Raw genomic sequence first — 20,199 nt, forward strand, 5'->3', positions numbered from 1 at the left:
GGGGGGGGGGCATAGTCCAAAATGCAAATCTTACATTTTTTCAGTATTTAACAAATACATACAAATAGAAAATAATTTTAAATGTGTATTTTTTTTTTATTTGTTGAAGATTATATTTAAATTATAATAATATTGTAAATATTTATAACAATAAAGATAATTGTAATTTCCTAGGATTAGATTTTGAAAACATATCTAACACTTCTTCAGGTTTTACATCAATTTGCTTATGGATATTAAGCAAAGTTAACCCGTTTAAACGGTTTTCCCCCATTGTTGTTCTCAAGTATGTTTTTATGCGTTTTAGCGTTGAGAAAGACCTCTCACTTGTCGATGTTGTTACTGGTAATATTGCTAAAATTAGTAAAAGTTGACGAATGTTTGGAAAATACCCATTTTCAGTTTCTTTGAATGCGTCTATTGCTGTATTTATTTTTTCCTTTTTTACTGGTTGTTGAGTCCAATGCAGCTGCCACAATGCAATTTCACCTGTAAATAATTGTAGTAATGCATTTATAATTTATTTCAAAAATGTAATACCTAGTGATTTATTATAATAATTGTTTTTACCTTTTAATTCGTCTATGGATCTAGGCAAATCTGCTTCATAAAATGTGACACCTTCTATAATATGTTCTTCAGATTTATTGTATAAATAATAAGGTATCAGTTGTTGAATTTTAAATAATATTGGATTTTGGTTGTCAAAAAACATGGATTGAATAGATGTTATGAAATTGTCCAAAACTGTGAAGTATACCGTAATTTTAAAATATTCTTCAGGACTTGAAGTAATGTTGTTTGATCGATTTATTTGTTGTTTGCATATTCGTGGTGTTTTAACTTCAATATTTAAATTTTCGGCTTTTGATACGGCTCGATTAAAAATGTTGTTAAATGTTGCATTTTGTCTTTTGTTTTTAAGAACATCTAATACAGTCTGTATGATTTCAATACATTTAGTCAAATCCAAACCAGGGTCTTGTAATTTACGTGATATTGGCAAAGTCAAAGACAATATTTCTACTGCTACTTCTAAGGCCAAAATAAATTCAAAAGTCAATATTGAATGAAGAAGTCCGTTAAATTTAGAAAGTATATTTCCATCCGTATTAACTGTCATGTCTTCTAAAAATTGTACAATAGGTATAAGCATATCGGAAAACCAAATAATCGCCTCGTGAGATTCTACCCATCTAGTTTCACACAACTTTACTAGCAAAACTAATTTTGATGAAGGCAAAATTTCATTTTTTTTTTTTTTTAAATAAATCAATTCTTGGGAGAATCACGCACAAAGTTAGATACTTCTTTGACTGTAGAAAATAATTTTTTTATAGATAATACATTACATGCTTTTATTAAAGTTAGATTTAGGCGGTGCGATGCACAATGAGTGTATATTGCCTTTGGTTGCAAATTTAAGATTCTAGCTTGAACTCCGCGGTATTTACCAGACATATTTGCTCCACCATCATATCCCTGCCCTCGTAAAAATTCCTAACTTAAACCAATTTCTTTTAATTTTTGGACGATTGTATTTGCTAAATTTTCACCAGTACATTCATAAACCGGAACAAAGCAAATAAAATTTTCTTTTATCAAGCATGATTTTAAATCAACATATCTAATCGATAAACTTATTTGCTCAATATGTGATAAATCAGAAGTTTTATCACATAAAATTGAAAAAAATTTACATTCATTCACCTCTTTTATTAATTTGTCTGTGATAATCAAGCCACATATATCGATCAAATTATTTTGAATAGTTTTACTAACAAATGTTGCATTTTTTTGGAGCCGATTCTAAGTGATTGCGAACATCTACATCGCCCGCGTCTATTCTGAACATCAACAATTCTTTGAATATTCCAATATTAAAATTATTTTTTGCTTGGTCATTTGAAATCAGATTTGATAAATTAACATTGTCTCTATGCTCCCTTATAGATATATTATGACGACCACAGAAAATAATTGTTTTAATTATAGGAATTAACTTCTTTTTATTTTGTTTGACAGTTTCATTTAGTTGGTCATCAAGTTGAATTTCTATTGTTTTTTGTTTGCCTTCAAAACATTTTATAAATCCTAAAGATCGCACAATTGCTGTTTTATGATATTCTTTTTCCATATGTATCTTAAAATCGTGTAAAGCATCTTTGTATTTTATCATAGGAATTTATTTTAAGACCCCAAGCCTTTGTCATCCAATCCCACCAAACTTTGGTCCAGAAAGCACACATACTTTACAAAACGCTCCTTCTCTATTACGACTATAAGCTAACCAGTTGTGCTTATTTAGCCATTCAATTTGAAAGCTTCTTTTAAGACCTTTTTTATTAAAGTATGAATACTTACAGGGAAAATATAATTTTGTTTAGGTGACCACGTTTCTTTTAAATATTTGTAAAGCATATTTGGATCGTTTCGAATTTTTTAGATTTGCATTTTCTTCAATAGTAAATGCGATATCATATTGACTGTTAGAATCGACTTCACATGAATCAGAAATTGTAGCTGGCTCTGACTCTGTTGGTAACACGCTTACATTTTCTATATCTTCACTTGGAGATGGATTATTTTTGTCACTTGTTTTCAACTTTTTTAAAAAAAAGTTTATTTCACTTTGTCGTTTTTGTGACATTTTAAAACAGAATAATTTAACACGAAATTACAAACGAAAACACTACGGACAACAGCAGTACAGGCGAGTACAGCACAAAATACGAATTACACACGAGTGACACGACGACTGTAAAATTACTAACATTTTAAAACGATAATAGCAATATAGAAATGGATTAGTGAGAATCGTCTTACAAATAAAATAAGATAGCGATGGCCAGTAGGAACGATACATGGCAAAAATAGCCGGTCTGCCGTCTGCGTTAAGGCGAAATGCCTTTATACCCGCATAATAAAAGTAATAGTAATATGTTTGGGAGAATTTCTTATATAATGATAATATAATAATAATATAAAATATATGTAATAATAATATTTCTTAAATTATAATATAATGTGTTTGAGCGAAACAATATAAAAGATAAAATTATAAAAATTAATAATAAAAAATAATAAAACCTAACTTATGCCAATGGGGGGGGGGGGGGGGGCCCCTTCGGCCCCCCCCCCCTTAAATCAGCCACTGAATACTCACAAATGAAATGATACGTTGCCTGTATTATCTTTAGAGGATACATGACAAACAATGCAAGTACGAACCATAGCTTGAAAACAAATGATAATTCGTACAGAATCAGGAATACTTCAATTTGTAAAAATGTTAAATAATTTTTAAATAAAATGCGTTAACAATAAAAATATTTGTTATCATCATAGATATCTTCTATTATCATTATGAAATAAAACTAATGATAAAACCCCTTGCTAAAGTGAGTGCACTATATAAAATCAGTCTATCTCTCATCCACATTCCGGACCGCGACCCCTTGTATTGTTAATATATGATTGGCCTATCCATTCTTCTATTATCTATGATTAAGTCTTTCTGAAGACATAGATGATCTTCAATAATTTTTTATTCGACGGAGTGTAGAAAAACACCATTCAGTTGAACAGTTGGAGGCCAAATTACAAAGGAACATTCTTGAAGCTACATCAGCAAATGGAAAAATTGTAACTAATTGTTTTTATTTTATAAATTTACTCATGTCTAATAGCGTTTTAAGAGGGTTGATGGTTAATTTCTATACAATTTGAAAATTAACACATTCATTTTCAAAAGATTCATCTTGAACTTGTTTATAGATAGTTCTCAATTTTTTTGCATCTAGCAGATTTCCTTTTGTAGAGTTCAACTATTTAATTGTCACAAATTACATAAAATGTATTAATTTCGTAATAATGAATTAGCAGAAAAAATAATTTTTTAAGATTCCATAATAATAATTTAATTCCATAATCTGAAAATTATAATATTGGAAATAATTTGAATAAAATTAAAAATGTTAAACAATTTTGAAATTCTAGGGCCACTTGGAGATGCTACGTGAAGTTGACCCACCCTTTTGTTTATTAATTATAATTCGCAAACGGCTTACTCGCAAATTCTCGCAAATAAAGACGCATCGTTTGGTATCCATTTTGAAATTCTAGGGCGACTTGGGTGGGCTAACTTCACGGTAGGGAAATAGAATTTGCGGGTAAGGGGTGAACTCGCAAATTCTCGTAAATAAAGATACATCGTTTGGTATCGGTTTTTAAGTCAGTGGCGTAGTTACAGGGAGGGTGTAAAGGGTTTCCACCCCCCTCACAGATTTTTTTTTTAATGATATTTGATTATTATTTATTAATATTTATATATTATAGTAAAATATTTTGATTTTACTATGATTAGGTATATATTAAAAATTGAATAACAAAATAATTTTCATTAATACGGGACATAATAACACTATTTTAAATGTAATATTAATATATATGATCTCGTTTTAAGATATACTACGAACACTTAAAAACTTACTCTTAAACACCCCCTCCCCCAGAAAAGAATTGTATCTATGCTACTGTTTGAAGTTCTAGGGCGACTTGGAGGGGCTATGTGAAGTTGGCCCACCCTTCTCTTTTTTAATTATAATTCGCAAACAGCTTACTCGCAAATTTTGAAAATGAACTCGCAAATTCTCGCAAATAACTCGCAAAATATTGGTATAGGATTCAAGTTAAACCGTGAAAAAGGGTGGGTCAACTTCACGTACGTGGTAAAGGCAGTGGTTAAAGCGGGGAAAATGTTATGGTGGGACTATATTCATCAAAAAATGAGGAGCGTTCCCTTCCTAATTTTAAATGTTACCAACCTTTTTTAGGAAACCCATGACGTTTAAACCTCTTTTGTTACACATATATGTTCATACAAATTTTATTTTCATAGAGTGTAAAAACAAATTTCCCCCAAAGAAAAATAATTCTATACATATGCCTGCTCAAAAAAAATAAATTGAAATACATAGTAGGTAATGTTTAAAAAACTTAACTTTAACTTAACAAAACTAAAAAGAATCAATTACTAACCTTGCTAGTTGTTGGTCATCGTAGACAGTAACAAATATGTACATTGCACATAAAGCGTATACTGTCTATATTATAAGATAGTGTATATTCTATATCATAATTTAATATTTATACTATTTATAGTTATTCTATTCTGTTTATATTTATTCTAAATAATAGTCGATATCACTATCACTTTAATTTTAGAGCTATAGGTAATAATCGCTCGGGGATCATCTATAATTAGACACAGCGTCAATTAAATTATTAGATTATTATATTATTATTATATTTCAGATTTTATTCGATCATTATTTTCCTAAGTTGTTATTCGATCATTGTTTTCGATAATATTTATACATTTATTTTTTTAAAACATTTATAATATCGACATTTTCTCTCTTCGACATTATATTTTCGTAAAATCAATATAGTATTACGTTTACACGTAATGCGTGTGTATCGACAGTTGTCGAGTGTCGAACTGTTGACAGAATTATCTTTAATCTTTATTTTATCAGTTGTTGAGTCGTCCACAACAATTTTGCATAATATGCGGGTAGTAATGAACGGATAACCAATAATTAATATAAATAAAATATTTCAGACAGTCGAATAAGGAAAAATTTTCTTATGGGGAGGGAGGGTCGCCCCTACCGTACACAATATTACGTACAGTTGTTTTAATTAAGAGGTGAGTGTCGTTATTTAAAACCCGTCCGGGACAATGTATATAATTAACTAAAATATTTTTGAGAGGCGGAAGGAATTATACGAATTAGAATTCATAATACCGTTCCGCGTATTCGTCTTTGCAAATGATCGTCGAGTTAAATTGCCCACTGATGCATCTTGACCTGCGTTGTTTATTATCCCTTTGTACGATTTTCGGAAAGTTTCGAAAGCCACGTGCTCGCATTCGCGCGGACCTCTATCCGATGCAGACCCGTCAACTTTTGCAGCGGCGAAGTCCTTTAATTACAAACGAAAACAGGGATGTGCCTGTATCACAGTAGCCCGGCCATTATTATATACCTACTCTGATACGTGCAGAAGAAACGTTGATATATACCCCATACTTATTGTAAATTTTATGAAGTGTTCCTATTGCTTCAGCCGTATCAGTATTATCTGTGGGTCATCAAAGCGTACGCGGACGTACCTACATGATTATCATCTGCAACGTGCCTCCAATGCTCAGATGGTATACGATATTTATTTATTTAACGCTAGTTTGTAAGTAGTGCACTCGTGTTAGTAAAATATTTGAGATTATACAGTAAGTGGTCGTAAACGGTCAGAAAATAATAGCGTATGCGAATATACCTGTAAACGCGTAGTTCTATTGAATTGTAAGGCGTGATGAGTTTACAAAATAATTAAAAAGATCATAAATACTTATAACCTTTAACTATGATATATTTTATTCAGGTGGCCGTTCTACGAATAACCGGAGAGTCGTAACCGTATAGAAATGGGATATTGTCGTATACAAGAAAATTGTTTATGGTGACGTAGACTGAAGCTGGAATGAGATATAAATGAAAGAACCGTCAAGCGAGAGAGAATATAGAAAAAACTCAATTAAATCGATCCCATTGGCCGGCTTTCAGTTTTAATTGCGTTTATTCCTTAATCACTACGAAAGTAAAATGTCATCATAAAAAAAAAAAAAACTTAAGAAAATAAGGCTAAAATATACTCTGACTATCCACGGTTACAAACTGGACGAAGCTAAATCACGATCTAAGTCTTGCGACACACCCCCCTCCTGTTTAAATAGAAACTTTTTTCGACGATTTTAATATGATATTTGAGTGGAAAAAAATGGCTAGAAACAGTAAGCGCTGATAACTTTTTAAATTTAATCGACAACCGGTATACGCCCCCAGTGTTCGACTTGCATAAGAATATTTGGTGCTTATTAAATAGGGTACTCATATTCCGTGATAGATGCGGAGATTCTCTATACAAATAGGTTAAAATTAACTCGTCCGAGTGTGATTGCGGAGCTGAAAAATAAACAATCAATCGTATCGTTTTCGAATTCCCATTAAGCTCATATAAAGATCCGAAAATTGACAGTCTTACAGATTTACGACCGTTCGTCCACTGGCTAGAAACTTCAGATCTCAAGCTCGGATACCAAATTTATTAAATTATATAATAGTCATTTATACATTTAATATTTTTTAATTATTTGTACTAGATTTATTAACTATTACTATTTGTCGTACATCTCAAATATTTCTCTACTTTTTTTATATCTGATTTTGTTTTTGTTCCGTTGTTGATATTTTAAAGTGTATCGTTTATGTACTATAATGGAGTTTTTTTTATGCCATACGTTAAATAAATAACACGTTTAAAAGCGTGCGCGTAAAATAATATTAAGAACAGTTTCCTGTGAATACGTACATATTATAATAATATATGTATTCATAGACTTGAAATGCTTACCGTAGGTCGTCATCTTTGTTGATTGTGTAATCGTTTCTGGCGATTCTTATTCACGCGAGCAGGACGTACTCACCCAACGCGCTTCAAATTTATTCGAGCACTCTAGTACTTGTATGTATGTATAATACACGTGTTTAAACGTACAAAGTCGTTCACAAGAAACGCGTATAAAATGTTGGTTTTTTATCACTTGGGCTTTGTATCCGTACTATTATCCGACCATACGCCTGTTAAAACCATCCCGTAGGACGAATAGAAATAAAGCTACGCGTACAACCATCAGGACCTATATATGTATATATTTGCATATTATCTCGTGTTGTCAGAGCTTACACTTAACTCAGGATCGCCGTATATTATGTTATTGTTACCAATTGATAATTCATTAAAAAAAAAAAAAAAAATAAGATATCTACGCCTGATATTTAAATCTGAAATTAATGTTGTGTATACATGATTTTTTCGTTATTATTTATAAGCACTAAGTCGTATTGAACAGGACTTTTAGAGATTTTTTTTTTTAAATTTCTTAAGTTTAAAATAAAAACTAAATAAATAACAGCAACGGACGAACAATCAGAAAAATTATGTTGATCTGCGGTAAACACTTCTTACGTTTTTGATAAATCGTGACTCGTGGTGAACAAATGACGTTCAAATAAATAATTATAATAATCAGAGGTAAGTTATTATTATTAATATTATTGTTTTAATATTTAAATTCTGTTAGTTAAAAATAAACCAAGAGCATGTACAAACTGCAGCTAAGTATTAAAATAATATTTTACATAAAAAATTACTGATCGTGTAGTAGTTGAACGACAGTACATTTAAATTTACTCGAGTCACTTTAAAATGTTTATATTTACTTAATGTTCTTACAGCCACTGTATAAGTATGAGGTTTCTTCAATATTTTTTAACTACGGTTGGATGATGTACCGCCAACATGTGGAACCTGTACAGTGGTCATAAGTTAAGTAATCGCATAAGCTCATAATGGCGAAACGGAGGATCGAGAATCTTGGGTCAACATACATTTTGGTTGGAAATATTCGAAATAATTCATAGTTAATGAAAAAATAGAAAATAAACAATAGATGTTCATATTTGTTATACAATATAATATAAAGCTGTGAAAATATACAATACATTTTTTTAATTTTTTTTTATAAAATACATTGCTGGCACTATTTATTCCATTTTCATGAGGATGATATATTTACGTAGATTTGTGTTTCTACAGAAAATTTTGCTATCAAGTATGATTTTATTCTACGATATTGACAATTATATAATTTAGTAGTTTATTGACATGTGATTAAGTTTGAGAATGTCTCAACTATATTTTTAAAAATTCGGCACCATTGTGTTTAGTTACTGATGTGGTCTGGTGGAGGAAATTGTCCCTCTGGCAGTCCCTTTAGAGTTACTACGTAGTTACAACATCATCATCGCTACCAAAAACATTTTTCAAATTAAATAGAACTTATACGATTAAGTATGGTAACATACGCATAGACACGATTTCACGTTTAAACTATAACTTAGTGAGTCACTAGAAAAATTTAAATCCAACCAACCCATGTGTGATTTCGTTTCCACATCCCTTCGACGTAACACGACACGCGTATTCATATGTAAAAAAAAAATATTAAAATAAAATATTTAATTTACAATTTTCATACTTCTTACACGTATTACATTAGTTAAATTCAATAAATTACTACAAAAAATACGAAGAAATATTAAAAAATATATGTAAATGCTTCAATATATATTTAACATGATTATCAAATATTAAAATATTTTATATATTGGCCCATTTCGAAATCTATAACATGTCAGTGCATCATTAAAAGTTTTGAATTTAATTCAAATAGAAATTGAATGAAAAAAATGTAAAACTTTCTTTAAAAAACAATCATTATATTTTATTAAAACCATGAGTCAAGCGAAAATTGCAGTAGTGTATATGTAAGACTATTATTGATGCTTTGGGTTTACGGATTCATGTGCAAATATTAAAACCATAGTTTAAATTTAAATCATTTTTAAATTGTGCATAATATTATACATTTGTATTAAATCTCTGGGTGTTTTCACGGTTATGCTTAAATATAATAGCGGTACAATTCTATGTATATTATATAAATGCCTGGTGATGTTTAAGCGTCAAAAAACACCGCAGTATACTTATAATTGCTACAATGTACGCATCAAAACGAATAATGAACGAAAACGAGACTGTGTCAAAATATTGACGCGAAAAAAGTTTTTATTTTACAGTAAAGATTCATGAAGTATATTATTTGGAATGCTGTAATTTGTAATTCAGTACAACAGTTACATTTTAAGAGGCGTTTGGGAATACTTCCATTACTGTATTTTTTCCGTGTTTAGTAAATTGATTATTTATGTTATAACAAGAAAATACGCGATGCCTATAGTTTTTCCTATATTATATGTTTTTTTTCATTATAGTTTTTTTTTAATTATATATAACTAATTAAATGAAACTTAATATAAATAATTTATTTTTTCTTCTGAAAACAATAATATAATAAGAAATTTAATGAGAAAAAAATGCAATTTCGTGGTTCGGATCATGTCTAAAATTATTTCCTCGATATCGTGTTTTGCACATTTATAAATAATAAAATATATATACAGATATTTATGTATACCATTATATTAGCTATGGTGAATGATAATATAATCAATTATTGTAAGTATGTAAAAAGAACTACTTTCCTTTAAAATTAATTATTAGAATAATTATTTCACGAATATTCGAAAGAACTCATTATTTGTGATACTTATATAAATTAAAAAAAAAAAAAAAAAATGTAATAACAAATTATTATTATTTTTTTAACTAAAAGGAGATTGCAGGCTTGCAAACAGAATTTTGTTTCAGTGGAACATCATGATTTAATGTATTAATGGTATATAATTAAATTGGAATTACATTGGTTTATTAAAAACATTAATAATGTCGCGTTACACAAAAACTAAAAAAATTAATAAATAAATGAAAAATTAAATTTAAAATAATACTTTATCACGGCTGTTTATTAATTCTCTGGGATTTCGGTATATAATAATATTTTGATTAAATTTAAAATCATTAGTTTTTCTCGATTTACCATACAAGTGAACATAGAATAAAATTATAATAGGTACATCTATTCTTCACGTATATACGATTGTTATTATAATTTTTATCCGTATTTATTGTAATGGCAACAAAAATATTAATTAATCGTTAAATTCGATTGATTCAGTCACCATGTTTTTTGAATTCTCACATATAAATTGTATGGGATCCATGTGTGTTAATTAAATTATGTATAAGAAATAATATTATATTATTATTATATGATTCGGTAAACATTTGTATTTAACTATATTTATTTATTTATCTGTCTTACAAAATTAATTGGAGATTAGTTTATTAATTAACGATATAAAAATAGTTTCATCCATATTAAGTATCCACAATTTATCGAGTTTATTAATCTGTACAATAACACATTAATTTAATTATCATGTTCTAAGACTGGTTGATTTCCAATGTAGATTAACTTCTCTAATCGATAAGATATTGGGAAAGATAATATGAAGTTTTAGTGATTAAGGTGATTCTTGTCGGCTGAGAAAATGCGATGGATCACGTGTGTATTAGTAACAACTAAAATATATACGTGTTATAAGACTCTGGAAAATTATATACAATGAATACTAATAAACGAGAGAACTTTTCACAGCATAAGACTTAAAGATGTGATTTAAGAGTGGTAAAATTTGAAAAAAAATGTATGATACATATGTGTATAATGTATTATATTTATTTTCATAAATGTACTAACAATAGATTTGTAAACATAAATTTAGAATGCTTTATATCTCCGTTGTGACCGTTCACTCGTTAGATACCAGTTAATAGTTTGGATTTTTGATATTATTGTATACGCAAAGATTTGACGTATATAATAAATATATTTTGGTTATTGAGTTTCAGACCGTCAAACAAGTAAATATCGATAACTTTGGTTAAAACGTACTGCACAATAGGACAAATTAACAAGTTCTACAGGATGTATACATTATATCCCTAAAGTATCTTTACTCTCGAACAACTGACCACGATAACGAGTACTAGATGTTCGAGGGCGAGTTGTCTTTACCTTAGACCGAATCGTACTCTTTTTGAACTGACCACGATAACAAGTACATGACAAGAAAGTAAGTATAGAAACGTCTTGCTACTTTACAAAAGTGTTTTCTCGGCACACACGCTTCAGTATACCCACTAGAGATTTGATACTTCTAAAATATTAGAAATGAAATAAAAAATAAGTGTTTTGTATAAAACGAAAATGAATTAATAACTTCAATCTTACAATGAAACAAATAAAAATTAAACTCTTAATCAAATCTTGTCATTAGCCGCGACGCTCCGTGACTAGTCGATCCCCGTTGCTGTTGCCTTATATTGGTTTTAAAATGTAGATGGTGACTGGACATTCGTTTATTTCTGCTTCGTATGGAATAATAGTTTACAGTTATAATATTTTGTAAACATTCATATATACAATGTATTCATGCATCGGTATTTTCTTTAGAAAATCCAAATTGTCTTCTCGACAGCAGTAAGTTCTTCTTTTTGGTTTTATGAAATTTTATTTTCATACAACTGGGAGGTATATATTTGAACCTACTAGTCATGCTTGTGAAATAAACTAAAAACGTAGCTTCACATATATGGATAGCCAAGTACAACATGAAATTTGCATTCGTTGCTGTACACCATGAATGGGCAACTATAAGGGGCCAATTTTTAGAACTTTAAAATCTGGCGGGCCATAGTAAAGAAAGTAAAATTGAAAAAAAGGTCATTACAACAGACAATCAGCGTAAAACATTTGATTTTACGACCGAACATATACAATACGATAAGTGCCTAACACCTATAGCTATGTTAGCTACACCCATATAAATATATATTATATTAAGACATTTAACGATTAGCTGGAGTTCAGTGGTAGAGAAAAATATCATATTCATATCTTACGATCGACGTGATGAAAGACGCAAAAACGTTACAAAACTAGTAAATCTAAATTTGATAATGATTCGAAATAATATAATTTTTATGATATTTATCATTTTAGTTTAATATTTATCGTTAAAATTTTATTACTAAACACTATAATATTGTCCATAGTTATTTAAATAATATTCTAAAGAATAAGAATAGAATGACGAGGATAGGTCGCTTTTTATAATAAATAATGTTACGATTTAATAAATAAATTTATTAAATATTGTATATTTGTATTGAATACGTATAAATAAATGGAAGTCCTTAAGTATAACATAATTTTTAAACTTGTGTCTCCCGACTAATTGAACATGGTAAGTTATCTGTTTAATAATTAATACACAAAGGTAAACATATTAAGGTAATTTATTACGAATAAAAACTAAAATTCGATTTTTTGTAAGTTAAATTTAATTTTCAGACAGCTGTGGTGTAACACCCGTGGCCCGGTGTGGTCGAGTTGCGCGACGGTCCTTCAACGTTAAGCGCGGCCGGCCATTGTTTCGCGTCCGAACGGCGCCAAACGCGTTGGCCGCGAGTCGCAGGACACGGTGGACGGGCCACCGGGAACGGAGTACTAGTGAGCTGATGGCGAGCGCGACGGCCGCGTGGAAACTTACGATGAAAATGGTATTTTTTTTCACTTTTTGTTTCGAAACGTCCGTTACTTTCCGGACAGCCATCGTATAAACATATACTTTGACATTTTAATTTCTTCGCAACGTGCGATTCGAATTTCACGGTTTTTTTTTTTTTTTACCTAACGTTTGCGATTATTGCCATTGAAATTGTTTTTGAGTTATACATTTGAAACTTAAAATTAAAATTGCATTTGTTAAATGTTTAAACTAAAACACTGACTGAGGTTTAACGACGAATGCAATTTATAAGCTGTCACATCAGTACTTTCTAATATGTAGCGAAAACTGTCTAAGAGGGATGTATACCGTTTTCGGTTTTCATTCTTTCGGCTTAAAGTAATGTAAAACGTTTGTATTTAATTCGAAAAAAAGAAAAACCAGTGTGTTCTTACTTTTATCGTGTGCTTGGTGAATAATCGTCAATCGTTATGCTTTACGAGTCGTGTAGGTGATAAATCGTCAAGTATAGTAATAATTTTTACTCGTCGAATAACTCGTGCATTCCAATCGATTATCGGTTGACCAAATCGTCAAGTCAAAACACTCGGCAAACATACTCAATTACGATGATCGTCAAGTATACCAGTCGTGTGTGACCGGCTTTATGCATCGTGTGGAATTTCGTTTTAAGACTAGAATTATGTTACATGGTAACCATGGAACTACTGTTCAAACGGTAAACTGTCATCGTTGTAAATGCACCGATGAAAGTAATTTACCTCTTTGGTGAAAAATATAGGAAAACGTTTATACAGTTTGATAACAGTCCGCATTGTGTTCTATGTTCTATATAACCTGACATTTTGAGTGAACAATTTTGATTGTATAGGTATTTTATTATAGGTATTTTTTTTTTAATATTAATGAAAACACAGGTATCAGGACATAATGCCATACACAATATATTTTCATACTTGATTCATCTAACTAACTCTGTAATAATACATCCTTATACATGTTATAAATATACAGGGTATATATCACTAAAGAAGTTATGTACAAGATGAAAACTTAAATATGCATATCCATGCAATGAGTTGAACACAAACTTGAATAAAATAATACGCGATGTTTAATATAAAAATGCTTTTAAAGAGAATGTATGACACACGGTGTTCACTTAGTCCCCGATATTATGAGGAAGATAATTAAATGTATCTGAAGTAGATGAGAGAAAACTATTTTAAGTCTCTTTTGTTATATATTATACATTATATTTTGCAATACAATATAAGCCATTTATAATTACACACTAATACTAGTACATTTTCCAGTAAAATTGAATGGAATCTATCTTTTCATCTTGTGAACTAAAAAGTTTCAAGAATTATTTTTAATATATAACGGGAAAAAAATCTAAATCGAGAATTTAATATGTTACATATGATTACGGTTTTTCTGTTTCTAAAACAAAAATACACACAGGGCCGGAAATATTGCAGAGGTGGCAATATTGTAGGGCCAGAAATATGGCCGAGGTTATTCTTAATACTTACAGATTTTAAGACTTTAAATTTAAAATTTTTCACTACATTATAAACAAACAAACAGAAAATATCAAAAATATCGCAAATGCTAAAGCAAGAAAAGTGTTTCAATAATAGTTAGAATCACTATTTTTATTATACTAATAAAAATTATATGAATACATTATGTAAATAAAATAAATATGCTCTAAGTAACTTTCATTTCTATTTTTTAATATAATTATGAACATATAACTGAGATGATTTACTCATTTACACAATACATATTATTTTTGCATCAAAGATACATAAACAAAACAAATCATGGGTCATACTCATGTATATTGTAATTTTTTGAATTATTTTCCATTAATTATTTTAATTATTTCTAAGACTTCTTATAATGATTAAAATAATTACAACTTGTTAAGTTATATCAGACCTGTATTTTTAAATAATTATGTTGTGAAATCCCTAAATTATTTATGCATGAACAAAAATAGCTGTATTAAGACGGCATTTTAAAAAATTGGCACAGGGTGACTAAATTTTTAATGCCAGCCCTGCTCACATATATGCGCATTATACATTACACATAATACAATATACATTATACATACATACGAGTAGATGTATATGAACATTTAATGATCACAGATCTATTTGGTAATAAAATATGAAAATAAACATTATGCCCATCCTGTATTTGTACTATGCATAGCATAATACAATTTATTTATTCTAATATTTTGAATATTGTAGAATACTAAAAAATACACTTCCTCGTTTGTATAATATAAAATGATTGGTGTTTGTCATAAAAGGCGGTATGTCCTTATTAAATCGCCGACTTGATAGCTCATTTTATCAAAATGCCGATTAACGCGTGGGAGGGGGGAGTGAAACCAGTCTTAAAATACAACGATTAATATTTTATACACGATTATTATAATAATACATATATATATATATATATATATATATTCATCCAAAAACGTAAAATTATTAAATACCGAATTTCAGTCTTTTTCTTAAAACATTTTTTAGATACCTTTATGAAGTCATTATTATTTTACTTAATATTTTAATTCTTCAATTACATTATTAAATCGAAAATGAATATGAAAAGAAATTTAAGTGTTAAAATAAAATATTTATACCATCTGGGTAATGTCTGTTTGGTAGATTATTTAATTATTTGTGTAAAATGCACTGTTATTTAAGTAGTTAAATTAGTATAGAGGACAATTCATTTATTATATTTTTTATTTAAATTTAATAAAAAGAGTACAATTGTTTTTCTTTGACTTACGTTATTTATATATTTATTTCACAAATAGTTCACATTAAGCTGTTTTCGTGTACATAGCAGTTAGCAGGGTCGAACAATTTTATCTAAATAATTATTCGAATGATATTTTTTACAATTATAACAATATATTTTTATTCGAATATTTTAAAAATAATTTTTAATAAAAAATTATTCGAATCATTTTAAAACATTATTTTTATACGTAACAACTTAAATAACTATAATCAATAATTCCTATAATATAGTATAGTATCGAGTAATATTATATATATATTTATTAGAATGGTCCTTATTTTTCAACTTGATGAATTGTTAGAGGCCGATTCTAAATTTTGTTTAATGTATTAAAAAACAATAATGATGCAGTTTGAGTATCATAAGTCAAATCCCTATCCGTACCCAATGGAGTTAAAATTCTATAAGAAGGTTAAATTTTTTTTTTTTTTTAATGTACCCCCTTAAATTCTAAAGTTACACAAATATTACATAAAACTATTATTATAGAATATAATGAATATTATTAAATCTAACTTTAAAATTTAAGAGGGTACATTATACACAATAAGGAAAAATTAATGCCAATAAGCACAGATAGGTTTTGACTTATGATACACAAATTTCATTATTATTGTTTTGTAATACATAAACAAAATTTAGAACAGCCACTATCAGTTTATAAAAAAAGAATAGTTATATTTTGTAGCTAAGGATCACTATAATATTTTATATTATATATATATAGTATGTAAATAAAAATAATAGTACATAAGTATAATACCGATAGTATCTATAGTAATGCTGATCGATGAAAGGTACGTAAATTATTTGGAATAACGAAAATAGTGAAAAAATCATCCGAACAATAATTTATTCCAATAAAATATTATCTAAATAATTATCAAAATAAATTTTCATTCGAATAGCGCCCTGCTAAGATATCCTCGTACAATTGAATGCATTATGCTGTGTCTAACGTGAACGCGGTGAACGCGAATTTGCGGCAGATGCGAACGAATTCGGGTTGGCTTCATTCGCCGCTCGCAATCGTGTCCTACGTGTACGGTGAACGCGAATTTGCGGCTAAACCATATTCAAATATTTTTTACTTTTTTTTACATGCAATGTATTTTGAAGTGAGTTGTGCAAAGATTGTGCGATATATTTTACACGTTTATATTTTACTCTTTTAAAAACAAAAACAATTAAAAATATCTTTTAGTTTACAAAAAAAAAAAAATAAAAATATTAATATTGGAAAGAATTGAATTGAAATATTTAATTCATAAAAAATATTTAAAAAAAAAGATCCGTTTTAAATTTAATTATTTAAAAAGATAGACTCGTTTTTGGTAAATTCTATCACCTATACCTACAGTTGCGTAAAGATGAAACTTCATTTAGATCTTATACTAGAATGCAGTGTCGTATTTAGACATTTTGGGCCACGGCGCAAAAAAAAAAAAAAAATTGGCACCCCTCTAAGGGGGCCTACCCACGGTAAATATATGAGATAGATTCTCATGAACCAGAGGCGTATTTAGACTTACTTCTAGGGGGGGACATAAATTTTATCTTCAATTCAGGCTCAAAATGTACAAGTAAAATTGTTGGTAATATTTAAATCAGGTGAATCCTTAATACTTGTGGTTTTTTTTTTTTTAATCTAATGCCGGATCCACATAGAATAAATTTTTGTGTAGTTCTTTTTTAACAACTATCTGTATTTTGAAAGTTTCGCTTGTGTATTATTTGATTTTTCATTAAGTATGGACTAAGGCTTAAATCAAAATAATATATATTGTTTACCGTAATGGGACAATTAAACGTAATAAACAATTGAGCGTTTAATGCTATAAATAATTTAAACGCTATTCAATTTAAGCGTTTAAACGTTATACAAATTTAAACATTTCAAAAATTTTCCATTTACCGTTTATTGACAGTTAAAACGTTATGAATAATTTAGCGGTTTGCGTTATTTAAATTAGTGTAAAATTTGAAACGTTTTCAGGTGTAATATTTAACAATCAATATTATGTAAAATAACATTACATATTTTAAATATTTTATTATATATATTACCTTTAACCAATGGTGTATTGGTAAATTATTAAATATTAAATAATATTAAATTATTTAAATATTTTATTATATATATTACCTTTAACCAATGGTGTATTGGTAAATTGAAGAATTCATTGAAGTAGAAGGATACAAATTTAAAAGAGTGGATCAATTCAAATACTTAGGGTCAATTATAACTCAAGATAACGACATAAAAACAGAGATTTCAATGAGATTACAATCAGCTAATAAATGTTTCTTTGGACTTAGTAAAATTTTTAGATCAAGAGCAATTTCTAAGAACCTAAAAGTTAGAATGTACTTAACTTTGCTAAGGCCAATTGTCCTCTATGGAGCAGAAACGTGGCCTCTGAGAAAGACTGAAGAACGAAGGATGGCAGTGTTTGAGAGAAAAATACTTAGGAAAATTTATGGGCCATACTTTGATGTTCCCACAAATGAATGGAGGAAATTACACAATGAAGAACTGCAATCCCTTTTCCAGCGACCGGATATACTGAAAGAGATAAAAAAAAAGAAGGCTAGTTTGGGCAGGACATGCCTGGAGGAAGCAGGACTCATTAATAAGAAGAGTAATAGAGGAAAACCCAGTGGGGAGGAGACCTCTTGGAAGACCGCGCTTAAGATGGGAAGATTGCGTTAAGAGAGACGCCAAAACAGTGGAGCCGGAGATTCATTGGCAGGAAGTAGCAGAGGATAGAGATAGGTGGCAGTATGTTTATCTAGAGGTATGGTCTTGAATGGCCGAAACCAAGAAAGAAGAAGAAGAAGAAGTATTGGTAAATTTTTTGTGGGTATACACACTAAAAAAATATAGATATTAAAATTTTCTTGCTTCGATCTATAATTTTTTTCTTTCGATACATTCGAAAAAATTAAATTAATCCTTTGTAACTTCATGTTCATAACTTCTATTAAGACTATAAAATATAACACCACAAGATATATATTTGCAGCTCGTTATAAATTGCATGATGCAGATTTAAGAACCATAGGCTGAATGTTTACACTCCATATTATTTTATTCAATATTATTTATTACAGTTAACAAAATACATTAAACACAGCGTACACTGTAATCTTCAACAGCTAAATATTTCAATCAATTTCATGATTGATACCAATTTTTTTCAATGAACTATTAAATTATTATTAGTTTTTTTGTTTTCGAGTCATTTTAGAAGCGTATACCCGTAAAATAATATTTTACATTAGGCATACTTCGAAAATCGAAAGTCTGCTGATGTGTATACGCCGTATACCCGCGTATACGTACCAATATAAATGTACACCCCTGCCTTTAACTATATTTTCTTTTTGTAATTCTCATAACTCATAACTTATATATAAAGCAATCATATTTGTTGTACAACAACAATAAAATATACATACCAGGTAAAATATGTATTTATTGTCAATTTATAACTTATGTATGGTGTATTACTACTGTTTCATCGGCGTTCACCGAAATTTTGATTTTTGATTAGGCAGGTCATACGAGTTTTGCGCCGACAATATCTGACGTATTTAAAAAAACATATTTATAAATTATAATTGGTAAAGTTTATTTATACCTATATTATTAGTTAATAAATGTATTGCTGTTTTAAACATCCTTCTTATATATATATTTTATTTAAATTACCTTACCTAGTAATTTAAGTTAATTTTCCAAAAATAACTATGTTCCAAATCTATTTTACTGATAGTTATAAATATTTTTCGATGGCAATTTCTTTTATGTTTCAATTTTTTATCGTTTTCTATTATGTTATTTCATATTAATTTTAATCGTTTTTTGTTTCTGTTTCGTTATCTGTTATCAATTTCAATCGCTTTTTGAATAGTTTAACATTATACTTATAAGTTATAACTTTATAAAAACGTTTTGGTGCCCTGATATAGACACTAAGTATCGTTATAAAACGATCCACATTAAAAAAATTTGAAATTCTTATTTCACATATGATCGATTCCTTAAATACGGATCCAAGGAGGGGGGGCAATCGCCCCCTTCCAACCCCTAAAATCAATGCTATTTTTATAAAGTACGCGTGTCACCACACGCGATCACATAATACGCCGTATTATTATAAATTACTTATGTTTA

At 28.9% G+C, this 20,199-nt stretch overlaps 1 protein-coding gene across 1 annotated transcript in view; it reads right to left on the minus strand.

Moving 5' to 3' along the window:
- The window catches only part of LOC112682932 (THAP domain-containing protein 1 B-like), a 4,413-nt gene extending 1,139 nt beyond the window's left edge, over positions 1–3,274 (minus strand). The window contains exon 1 of the mRNA XM_025553716.1: positions 3,167–3,274. Within this exon, the coding sequence (XP_025409501.1) occupies positions 3,167–3,234 (68 nt within the window). The 5' untranslated portion in view covers positions 3,235–3,274. The remainder of the gene's footprint in view (positions 1–3,166) is intronic.
- Between the last annotated feature and the right edge of the window lie 16,925 nt (positions 3,275–20,199).

The sequence above is a fragment of the Sipha flava genome, unplaced genomic scaffold (assembly GCF_003268045.1).
Source record: "Sipha flava isolate LNK unplaced genomic scaffold, YSA_version1 215_pilon_pilon, whole genome shotgun sequence".
NCBI lineage: Eukaryota > Metazoa > Arthropoda > Insecta > Hemiptera > Aphididae > Sipha > Sipha flava.